A 12304-nucleotide genomic window follows, 5' to 3' on the forward strand; every position below is an offset into this window, starting at 1 on the left:
TACATCTCGGATCCAAGTAGGCCTACTTTCACTACATTTATTTGAAAACTTTAGTTACAAGTTTTTAGTTTTTTTACTTTGCAGATAGGCTATACATTATAACATTATAAAACATACATAAATCACTATTTTATACCTTGGCTATTCCCCCTTTGAGGATAGCCGATCTACAAGCTCTCAATGCCTTTTGAGCAATTATAGATCTGCTATTTTCAATAGGCTACTTTTACTTTTGGTACCTACTTTAAGTAGCATACATTTTGATGCCAAAACTCGAGTAGGGCCTGCATTTTGAATTAAGGACTTTTACTTGTAAACACAGAGTATTTCTACATTGCAGTATTGATACTTTAGTAAAATAAGTAAATAATAGGCCTACTTTTTCCACCACTGGAAGTGCACTTTTTGTTTGAGTGAGTGACGTCACGTCACTTGGTCAGCTGGTCGTGTTTACATCCAGAACTGAGGTGAGATCCATGAAGTGTGTTCCATCCTGGCTGGATTATTATTGCAACTAAAAAGGAGAATCACCTAAACTAAGCGGTTGTTTCGGCATTAGAATCTGCGAAACAACACAAACATCCGGAGAAACAGAAAGCGATTAGACGGTGTTGCCCGTTTAAAGGTAATATGCGCGTAATGACGAAGTTTCTTTGTTTGCACCTTATTACAGTGTTTCTATTCTCCTGCGGCTGTAACTGTAGGCTACTGCAGTGACCAGACAGGGAATCAATCCACCGACCATGCTTCTTTGAAGCGTGATCTTGTGTTATTAATAATGACTCGTTTCATCCGTGAGTGACGCATTATTGGCATTTTAATGTTCATTTAAATGTATTATGTATTGTTATTATTTCAATAGGACGAACAAAGCCAAGTGCACATGGATGTCTGCAGTGGTGGTTGTGGGATTTGGGCTAAATCGACGCAGAAAACATGTATCTCGCGTGTCATGTAACTACAGTGCTTTGTTACAGTACAGTGTGGCGCAGCTGTTTTTGAGTGTGCAGAGAGAGACTGACTGGTTGGTGGAACAACACATCTCTGGTAAACAAACAGGCCTAACCAAAGAATGTATTCACCAGGGATTTGTGGTCTGTCACGAAAGTGCACCTAATCTGTATCTGTTGTGAAGAAAATACTTGCCCTAAAATAATAATAATAGGCCTAATAATATAATTATAATAATTAAGATTTATGCCAACTGTCGGACCAAAACTACAGTTGCCTTTTTAATTCCATGGACCCAGTTTAATATGCTTTAGGGCGGCCATAGATTATTATTATTTTATCTCTGTGACCCCGACTACACAACAAATCCTCATAGGCTATTATTAATTTATCTCCAATAGTGTAGAAATGGAAGCAAATGTCTTGGTGCCTAACAATGAATCATTTAAAGGCCCCTGGTGGTCCCCGGACCACACTTTGAGAACCAGTGACCCATGCTATTCATCAGGAGTCTACTTGGCTGGACGTAGACATTGTGTGGTAATTATAGACAAGGGACAGGGCTGTAGTGGTTTGTCAATGTGCCAGACCAACAGATACATATATCAATCCGAAAAGATTGGAGCGCTGAGCTCAATGATAACATTGTGACAATAATTGTTAAACATAAACAATCAAATCTATATAATCTATAATCTAAACTATGGAATCTCAGTGGGTCCTTGTCCATCTTGCTAGTGGAAGAGTAGGGAGACCACCTCCAACCACTGCAGAATGATCATGTACTAGTTATATTGTACAAACATACTCTACCATACACATTGGTTAAAATAACGCGTTATTCATTAAAATGGTTTTATTTAAAGCTTGAATCTGTATGCTATGCTTTAAGTCCAGCCCCAAACACTTCAAGTGATCAAAATAAAAGTATTGATGACTTTGTCTCCTGCCACAGCACACCAATTTGGAGAGCAGCCTCAAGTCACACCTCATCCTCCCTCCTTCTTCCTCGTTGTGTTGGTGTAAAGGTGGGAAGATGGGCGGAGCCGTCAGCGCGGGCGAGGACAACGACGAGTTGATCGACAACCTGAAGGAGGCCCAGTACATCCGCTCCGAGCTGGTGGAGCAGGCGTTCAGGGCCATCGACAGGGCCGACTACTACCTTGATGAGTTCAGGGACAGCGCCTACAAGGACCTGGCCTGGCGTCATGGTAACATCCACCTGTCGGCTCCCTGCATCTACTCTGAGGTGATGGAGGCGTTGGACCTCCACCCCGGCCTCTCCTTCCTCAACCTGGGCAGCGGGACTGGCTACCTCAGCACCATGGTGGGCCTCATACTGGGTGAGAGGGGTCGGCACTTCCAAAGATACAGCCTGCCTAGTAGGGCTGTCACGATATGACATTTTACATGACGATTAATTGTCACTCAAATAATTGTGATTATCGATTTAATTGTGTTTTTGTTGTTGATAATTACATTTCTGTTCAGCTTTTAGGCTTTGAAGTTGCACATGGCAGATATGACACATAACCTAAATATACAAAGAAATAACTGACATATTTGACAACTTTCTACTTAAAAAATAACATTGGTAGTGGAAATAGCCGATCTACAAGCTCACAACGCGATGCGACGCGTTGTGAGCTTGTAGATATGCTATTTCCACTATTTCTGAAAATGTTTATCAATGTATGAACATTTTTCAACATTCACGATTATGACGATTATGACCAAATATTTGCGATTATGTCAAATAATTACGATTAGACGATTATGTAATAATTGTGACAGCCCTACTGCCTAGAGGAGAGACCAATGCGAAATATAGAACAGAATGGATTATTCTGTTTGGCTTGATGTTTCTTCTTCTGTTCCCTACAGGTCCATTTGGAGTGAACCATGGGGTTGAGCTGCATGCTGACGTGATTGAATATGCCTATCAGAAACTGGACTTCTTCGTTAAGACCAGTGACAGCTTTGACAGGTATCAACTAGACTGCTCTCTGTCGAGGTGCCAACTTGCTTCTTGTGCACTCGTGGCCATGTATGGCCTACCTGTGCACCAGCAGAGCGCGCCTTGTTATTTATATCAGGTCGCACTTGTTGATGGTGACGTCACCAATAATGCTGGTCCCTGATTGGCCACGTGGACATTGACGCCAAGAATGCTGTTCCCTGATTGGCCATGCGGACATTGACTCCGCATACAAAATCACAGAACGCAGTACTTGCGCACTCTGCTGGTGCAAGTAATAATTACTTGCGTCAGCAGAGCAGCGCAAGTACTGCGATCGGCTGTGTATGTATGCCGCTGTCCTTCTTTGTTTAAGCACGTACGTAGCCCAATCAGGGACAAGGATTTCTGGCAACGTCATCATTAAAGGGCCATGAAACACAAAATCACTTTTTCTATAAATATATATTATATCAATGAGTCACTTGTGATGGGGGGCAATGATATGGTTCATTTTGTCCATATGCTTGTGGATTCAGAGCTTTCTGCTGTCTCTGTAGCTATTTCTGTGTTCTTCCAGTTTCAGGGTAGAAAAGAAATATTTTGCGACACTCATTAAATATTTGCTCACGGCGTGACGTGGCTTATCTAATTAATATTAATGTTTGTTTTATATAGATTTGTATCAATGGGGGGCGTGGTTTCACTGTAGGCTGCTTACAGCCAGAGAGCAGAGCAGGGACTCCGTCAACAGACCGCTCACAAAATACACTGTTGTGCCTGCGGCTGCTGTCTCGACCGTGGTCCGTGGGGCAGGGCTGTTGCTGTTCGACTCAGTGGTGGAAAGTAACACTTGTTACATGTTGGAAGTATATTAATACTGCGATGTAGAAACACTCTGTTACAAGTAAACGTCCAGAATTCAAAATGTACTCTGGCCAAAGCGGCGCGGCTATTTTTCGTGCTTGTGGACATGGCGTTTAGTGTGTGTGCGTGCGCGCACTGTCACCACACACAAACACGTGTCACACGCACACACACGCACACACACACACACTACACAGTCACAAAATAGCCGACAGCGTAGCGTCCATTGCATCAGCCTCCGGCTGTCCCCACGGATAATCCACTCCACACACAGAGCACGCAGCACGGCTGGAAAACGTTTAAAAAACATGGATAAAAGCTCAGACAGCACATTTTTCAATGGCTGGTTTTACATTTGTTTCCGAAATGCAAATGCAACAAGTGCGGACGCCGGACAGCTTCTCTTTGATAGAACACAATGATATGCGCATTACTCCGCCCCTCCCCCCACAGCAGCAGATAACCACGCCTACATTTCAGATTTCTTTTCATGTTTTGAAATCCCATAAAACAAATTAAGAGGCGGGGTTTCATGCTCCTTTAACAGCCAATGAGGGACCAACATTCCTGGTGATGCCAGTGGTGATGTCACTGCATCGCCAGTGGTGAGCGCACATACATGGCCTACTTGTGCACAAGGCGCAAGTTGGCACCTTGAGAAAGTGCACTTCTAGTTTGTGATATTTTCACATTTCATAGGAGACAGAGGGGAATTGAGAGTGACACAACAGTGTTGCTTGCTGATAATTAGGCGATCTACAAGTTCACAACACGTCACGTCATCATGCAACGGTGTTTTATGAGATTGTAGATCGTCTATTTTTAGCAGGCAACACTGTCATACGACAAATTATAAATCAGGCATTACACAAGACAAGGGAAATTAACACTCTTGGGAAATAGATTTCAATCTCAGTCTTACTTCACGGTTAACCACTTGAATTCTAGCATCCCTAGCTATTCTGGGATCAACATTTGACGAAAACAGCAGATCTACAAGCTCACAACGTATTGCTGTGAGCATGGGTCTTAATGATATTGTGTGTGTATGTGATGTGCCCACACGTGTGTGTGTTTGTGTGTGTGTGTGTGTGTGTGTGTGTGTGTGTGTGTGTGTGTGTGTGTGTGTGTGTGTGTGTGTGTGTGTATGTGTGTTTGTTTGCATGCATAGGTTTGAGTTCTGCGAGCCTTGCTTTGTGGCAGGCAACTGTCTGGAGATCGCCCCAGAGGAGCGTCGGTATGACAGGGTGTACTGTGGAGCTGGGGTGCAGCGGGAGCATGAGGACTACATGAAGAACCTGCTGAAAGTGGGGGGAATCCTGGTCCTTCCACTGGAGGAGAAGGTCAGTGGTTGTACAGCAGTGCTTCTCAAACTTTGACATTTGAAGGTCTCCCCTTAACTTTGACAGTGTACAAATGGAACCAAATGGACCTGTTAGGGTCCATTTGGTTCCATAACGGGTCCATTTGGTTCCATTTGTACACTATCAAAGTTACAGACTTGTAAGGGTCAATTTAGACCCTCATAAAGGAATCCCTGAAAACCACTTTGAGAACCACTGGTGTACAGTAACTAATTACATTTACTCAAGTACTGTACTTTGGTACAATTCTGAGGAACTTTTACTTTACCTGAGTATTTCATTTTTACGTATTTTTACAATTACAATTATTTGACAGATTTAGTCACTTTGCATATTTGTGTTATTATTACAAACCCACTTTTTACTTTGGCTATTTTCAATAAAGTCTGACACACTTGTACTTTTACTTTAGTAGAGTAAGTATATATTTTGCTGATGTACAGATTAAATTAAGGCCTTTACTTACTTTAAAATATGAGTACTTGATCCACCACTGGAGAAGGTCTTTACAGGGCACACATCCCAGCAAAATCATGAGTGTTAAAGCTGCAATCTGCAACTTATTTGAATGAATGCCAATCTGTGGTACATAGGATATGTTAATACAATATAATTAACTTGTACATCAGCAGTGTTTGATGGTCTCGCTACTCTTCCACTGAGAAATGTAAACCCTGGTGTCGGGTAGGACACCTACTGGTTGACAAGTAGTACTGCCTGAAGGCTGAGGCTCATCTCCCCTGGTAGTATTTTGGTAGAGAGCTGGGTTCAAATCCAGAGTAGGACAAGAAACTTATGGATTGCAGCTTTAATTTAACTCTGAGAGTGTAAAAATGGTTCCATTTCAATTAATTCACTTACTGAATTGGTCATACGAATTGCAATGAAGTGAAACTGTTTTATCTTTTCTCCTTCTTTTTTTCCTTCCGTTTTTACAAAACGTCTTATGAGTGAGAAATGTGAGTTTGTAATGTTGTAATGTAAGATATTTCAAAGTTTGCTTCTATAGAATGATTGGAATGATTTGCATTTTTAATCATTCCTTTACCAATCATTGAAATTCATCATTTACATTTTAAATGATGAATTTCAGTCAGCATTTTCTTTATTATTTTGTAGTTTATTGATGAAAATATTTAAGTTCTTCTGGTAATTTATCCATGTATAACTCTGAGGGTGTACAAATGAAGTGGATCCTAATGGGTCTGTTTGGTTTGTTCCCATTTGTACTATTTTGTACACTCTCACAGTTAAATTAACACTGAGGATTTTACTGAATACACTACTAGTCAGTTAGCGAATTGCTATTTATTTTAGTTTTTATTTATTTTTTTGCTCTGTTCTCAGTTGACAAAGATCACACGGACAGGTAACAACAGCTGGGAGACAAAGAAGATCATTGCAGTGTCCTTTGCCCCCCTGGTGCTGCCCAAACACAGAGGGACCATCAAACCACAAACAGTACCGCTACGTAAGTAGCATGTTTACCATCTTAAAGGCGAGAGACACTTTTAGTCTCTAAAATCCAGTGTTCAATTAACTCTGGGGGGTCTATTTGATTGTCTTAAGTACCAGCTCTTATGCCTTAACTTTAAGGCCTGTCCATACTGTCTCCGACCACCGAACCTTTGGTCGGAAAGGTCCGGTTCAACTACAAAATGACGTCACTTGCTTCTTCTGAAAAGCATTACTCCGAATTAGAGTTCGGAAAGCTGCAGGTCGAAAAGTCAGAACTCCTCGACAAAAGGTTTGGTGGTCGGAGACAGTATGGACAGGCCTTTAAGTTTAGGCATAAGAGCTGGTACTTAAGACAATCAACATAGAGCCCTGAAAGTTAAGTTAATGTTCTGGGACTTGAAACAAGGGACATGTTTCTGTAACTGGCAAGTCAACTATCCGCAAAAAACTGCAAAATGTACCAAATGGATTGTTATCACTGAACTGACTGCAGAAAGCATTCCTTATAAGATTTGGATCATTTATTGATGAATAATAATTATTGTGGAATTGTACCCTGCTATTAAGGGTACTAGTGAATTTGGGTAAAGTCATTCTGTGAAAATTAAGAGTAACAGTAATTTGGTACTTTATCTTCCAATATACTTTGGTCGCAAAAAAATCTTTGGGTTGAAAGAGACCTTCTCATAACACATTTCCACAAATTTGATGTTATTCTATGAAGATACAAATGTTTCAAGCCCTCACAGGCTGTTCCTCAGGTTTGTGTGAGGGAATAACAAAAAACCCTTGTAACCAGGCCAGGGCAGGAATTTCACAGAGGCCATGAAGGCCATGGCCGTCGTTGCCCCTCAGTTTGGCCATGTGCCCCTCCAACAAATGATATGCCCTGAGGCCACAGTGGCCTGACTGTACCACTTTATCCATCCAGTGACACTGATTGGTGCAGGGCTGAGCATGGATTAGATTGTAAATAACATAATTTGACTGCAGATAGTCTACATCAAATTTAAAATCATCCTTAACCCTCAAATCCAATTAATTATTTCAAAGGATTTCATGGCCTTCCTGCCCTGGCATTTGTGCCATTAATGGACAAATAAACTGAAGCTGACAAAACTAATTGCAATTAAATAAAAAGCAACTTACGTAGTTCTTCTTTGAACGTTACCATCATTTGTAGATAATATCTGAGGAATGAAAAGGTCTCAATTAACTGCGGTATGAATACAATGACTTATACCCCTTCGGTGTCTATAAACTTTTAACTGCGAACAAAGAACCTTTTGCACATTATTGTGAGCAAAAGTAACAAGTCACATGTTGTACTTTGGTGGGCACAAATGGTAGTGAGAAGTACTTACTTTTGATACACCACTGGTTGTATCAGACCACCATACAGTAGGTCATTATGGTAAATGTACAATATCTTAATCGACGGCGATGGGCTGATGTTATGAGTTTTCAACTGATTTATATAAAAACACATGTTTTTACTTAAAAACATAACTGCAATGTCCATCATGTTGTTTTTCTCAGAAAGACTAATGTTTCATTGTTGGATTTGTTTCACCCCGGGTGTCTGGTACCCCAGCGTCCATGTTTGAGGTGCGGACTCTTCAGGATCTGGCCCGGATCGCCATTCGCCACGCCTTGAAGAAGACTTTGACGGGGACAGCGTTCGGACTCCTGCCAAGGAGGCGATTGGTCACAAGCAGCCAGGCACAGCTCAGACAGAGGCGCGCCCACCAGAGAGGCTTCACGATTCGGCTCATCCCCGAATCCATGGACAGCAACAGCGACGAGGAGGATGAGGAGGACAGAGAGGGAGAGAAAGACTGCATGGGCACGAAACAACCAAAGGAGGGGGAGGAGGAGGAGGAAGAGGAGAGAAGAGAGGCTGGAGCTCTGCTTCAGGAGCCTCCAGTCAACAAGTTGAGAGAAAAGATCCTCTCTCTGCCTCTCCCGGAACCTCTCAAGATGTATCTCCTCCATTACAGAGAGAAATAGACCTTTGGGAACGGCAATCGTCAACACTCCAGGGTCCTCCATGAACTCCTACACAGCTAAATCCAGAGCGAACCACTTAACCCCATTTAATATTTTGTCGTATGGTGGTGTCCAGTGTTGTATTGGTCGTGTCACGCAGGTACACGCCGCCCCGAATCTTTTCGAGGAGGAGCACGCACACGCACCGCTTTAAAACAACCCTTAACATCACACCTCAACGTTTACAAAATCTGTAGTGTACTAGTGTCACAACCGGCTGACTTAACATGGGAAAGAGCCTGGATACATATCAATAGTCCATAGTCTGACCGGTTAACTCCTGTAGTGTAGGTGTTAAGCGACTTGCGCGTGACGACATTAAAATAGCATACCCCCAAAGATAATTCACCAATACAACACTGGTGGTGTCATGCAGCGAAAATAGCAAATCTACAAGCTCACAACGCGTTCTGATGCACCCTGTTGTGTGTAGATCGGCTGTTTTCCGCCTATAATGACATGCCCAAAAGGAACACCAGGTTGAAAGTGGTTTATATTACATCACACAACGGTGTAACTTGCCGGCAACAACTGACGTGTAGTTAGCTTGAAAATCTGTTATTGTGGCCAAGCCACACCGTCGCACTACAGACAGATCATAAATTATGCTTTACTCCGGATTTTGCTGCCTTTATGGAATGTACAGTAGTTGAGAACAGCATTTAACATAATCATTTGGTCAAGGTGAGGATTCTCTTGGTGCATTCTTTGACTGGGAGACAGACAATATTCAAGTTTCACCTACTAAAGCCTAATTTATGCACTGTTGCACGACAGTGCCGCGTGCTGAAAATGTGTGGTAGACCTACGCTTGCAAAGCATGCATCCGTGATGTGTTGTGAGCCTTTAGCTCTTCTACTTTCGGCATGCGACACCGTCATGCAACAAAGCATGAATTGGACTTAACACTTCCCCTGCACTCGTCTCAAGTGTAAGAAGAAAAAAAAGGAGACATATATAGGCCTACCAGTCATCCAGCATGTGGATTTTTGTTGCATTTCTTTCTTTCCTTTTTTCTCTTTTTTGGTTGCCAACTTTTGTAGCCAATGTATCGACTCTGGAGTGTTAATAAGAGGCAACATTTCTTTGTCTATGAATTTGTAGCCTGCACTTGTTTATAGATGGGGAAGAGTGTGAAAATGGGGTTTTATCATTACTGCTAATAAAGCAGTCTGCGGTGGCATCTCTGAAAATAGCAGATCTACAACAAGCTCCCAAGATGTAGAAGCATCAAGCTTCTAGATCAGCTCATTTTGACTGCCATACAATCAAGTATAAACCAGGCTTTAGATGAGCTACGTGTTTGTGAGACACTGTTCTGCTGCACTATTATTGCACTTGTCTCGTATAGCTGCTGATCAAATCATGGACAACTTTGATTTATTCATCAAAATGTCCTGCTTTAATCGGATTTAAAAGATGTTTATATTTGTTGGTATTTTTTCTTTATTGAATAGTGAAGTGGAGAGAGGAGAATATAAAGAGAGGGAATATTATGAAACACAGGTTCTGGGCTGGTTTCGGACGGAGGGGAACTTTGCAAACCATGGACACAATATTAAGACTTTTAACCTTTAGCACACGCCTGATCCGTCCCTAGAATCACATTGTGTCTTGTATGGACACAGTAAGACGTTTTACCTGCTAATATCAAGACCCTTTTTGAGTAGAAAACGATTGAAGGGTCAGAGAACAATTAAAGCAACTAGTACTGGAGATTCCCATCTCCCAAGGAGAGACTGGTCCACCCACTGACATCTGCATTGAAGCTGAAGAACCTCTTTGTCGCTAAAGCTCAAATCGCATGACTGGATCTTCCAGTGGGACACGTTAAAGCTTGAAGATCGATTCTCATCAGCAAGTGACATTAGACAAGATTTATGATACATTGCTCCACAATTAGAGCAGTTATGTAGCTGTTACTGTTACAAATTATGTAATTGTCACCGACAATCAAGAGCTAAACTTAACTGATGCTCATCAGGCCATTGACCAGCCAGGAATTTTCACTTAGCCCAGCTCACCCAATGTGATTGTGAACTACTTGTTATGTGGGACTTAATTTTCAAGTTCAGGGGTCTTAGTTAAAATAACAGATTACATTTCAATGTGAATAATTTCAGTTCAGCAAAAGACACACATCCCAGACCTACTACTAGGATGGGTACTGTAACAAAAGTTCAACATAAAGTACACACAATAATAGCATTATCATATAAATTATTGGTGTGCGGAAAAAATAAATTCACCCAATAATTTCAGTTCACATCTCTCTTACTGTACTATAAATACTGACTACAGTAGTTACTGTGAAATGTGTAAATTATGTTGGTTATTAAAAACTTTAAAATGTTCCTTTGGGGATCTTTTCCTCGATGACCTGTCAGAGCTAAGAAAGGAGGTACAACATATGACAGCATATGTACATCAGCATATGACACCCAAGGCACTTTCCCTTGACCAGCACAGAGCGCGCTTACTGTATATAATGTGAAGCTCATTTGAATGGAAGAGACATTGATGAACCATAATCCATCCCTGGACTGTAAATGAGCCTCACAGCAAGCAAGCCTCAATTCTTTGGTTTCTAGATGCGAGAGGTGGAATCCTACTATTAAAGTCAAGTCTGAAATGTTACATTCATCATCATCAGACTGGGCTCTAATTTTAATGTCAATTCGACAATGATATTGGGTATGTTTTTTGTTTAGTTTTTCTTTTTCCCTCAGCCACCACACTGGAGATAATTGTTAAAAGAATAAGAAACTGGTCATCAATGCCCTTGTTTGTAGTTTCCCCACAAATTCTGTGTACTCATTCGTAATTATGGCTAAATAGAGTTTTTTGTTCAATAACAGGGGTCTCATCTTTTTTAGTATACAGAAAATGCATTTTCAGGTCAGGATGAAGATGTTATCCAATCAGGGGAGAGAGCTCGCGATTGGATAAAATGGGTACTCTCCTGATTGTCAGAAATGTGCACCCTAACAAAGAAATGTTTTCTGGGCTGGGGACAGGGAGACCACCGTTACAGAACAAACAACATATAACAATCATTACTATTACAATATAGAGCAAAAAAAATCTTCATTTTAACCAAAGACAAAAATGGATCCTCCAGGAGTCTTTGCAAGACAATTGTTTCCTACACCAAATCTCTCGTAAAAATAGCCAAACTAAAAGCTCACAACACGTTACAAAGCTTGAAATGACAGTACAGAATGAATCTCCAGCTCTGTCATTTATGTTGAATCTTCATGACCACCACAAACCTGTGGTTTATTGCGTTCTAACATCAGACTAGAAAGTGAGGAACCGTGTTCACTGGATGCTAGATGTGCCGTTTTACGTTGCACAGAAATAAACATTTTTCTCATGTTGAATTTCTTGTTAAGACAATAAATACCTGTGATGTGAATCATTATTTGAAATTCTTTCAGGATAACCTTCCAGAACTTGTTCACAAGCACTCGCAACCACATCACAGTGCAGCATCTCTGGGTTGATTGATAAGATGATATGCTCAGGTTTTTTTTTTGTACCTGGATACCCAGCCTTAAATTAGAACTACATTAAAAAAAAAAGAATACAAATAAAAATGTCATTCCTGGAAAAAGAAAAGTAGTGCTCAGTCATGACTTTATTTTGTTCAGAATAC

At 41.2% G+C, this 12304-nt stretch overlaps 2 protein-coding genes across 3 annotated transcripts in view; one reads left to right on the forward strand and one right to left on the reverse strand.

Moving 5' to 3' along the window:
* Positions 1–468: 468 nt before the first annotated feature.
* On the forward strand, positions 469–9737 carry pcmtd2a (protein-L-isoaspartate (D-aspartate) O-methyltransferase domain containing 2a). Of its 2 annotated transcripts, none has more exons than XM_080733049.1 (6): positions 469–625; positions 1907–2294; positions 2836–2938; positions 4947–5118; positions 6487–6610; positions 8192–9737. In XM_080733049.1, exons 2-6 carry the CDS (start codon positions 1988–1990, stop codon positions 8605–8607), a joined length of 1122 nt encoding a protein of 373 aa, XP_080589175.1. In that variant the 5' UTR covers positions 469–625; positions 1907–1987; the 3' UTR covers positions 8608–9737. The 2 variants fall into 2 exon arrangements, with proteins under 2 accessions (XP_080589175.1, XP_080589176.1); XM_080733050.1 differs by having other exon boundaries at positions 1980–2294.
* Positions 9738–12134: 2397 nt separating this feature from the next.
* Positions 12135–12304, reverse strand: part of asxl1 (ASXL transcriptional regulator 1) — a 28616-nt gene continuing 28446 nt past the window's right edge. The window contains exon 14 of the transcript XR_013962308.1: positions 12135–12213. The gene's annotated coding sequence lies outside the window, so the exon portion shown is untranslated. The remainder of the gene's footprint in view (positions 12214–12304) is intronic.

This window comes from Nannobrachium achirus (genome assembly GCF_963921795.1).
Source record: "Nannobrachium achirus genome assembly, chromosome: 9".
NCBI classification, from domain to species: Eukaryota; Metazoa; Chordata; class Actinopteri; order Myctophiformes; family Myctophidae; genus Nannobrachium; species Nannobrachium achirus.

What these genes read in the sequence shown, in the direction of transcription:
- pcmtd2a (XM_080733049.1), top strand. Translation starts at nt 1,988, where the DNA reads ATGGGCGGAGCCGTCAGCGCGGGCGAGGACAACGACGAGTTGATCGAC. An exon ending in CATGGTGGGCCTCATACTGG is followed by an intron (nt 2,295 to 2,835) that starts GTGAGAGGGGTC and finishes TGTTCCCTACAG; the next exon opens with GTCCATTTGGAGTGAACCAT. An exon ending in TCCTTCCACTGGAGGAGAAG is followed by an intron (nt 5,119 to 6,486) that starts GTCAGTGGTTGT and finishes CTCTGTTCTCAG; the next exon opens with TTGACAAAGATCACACGGAC.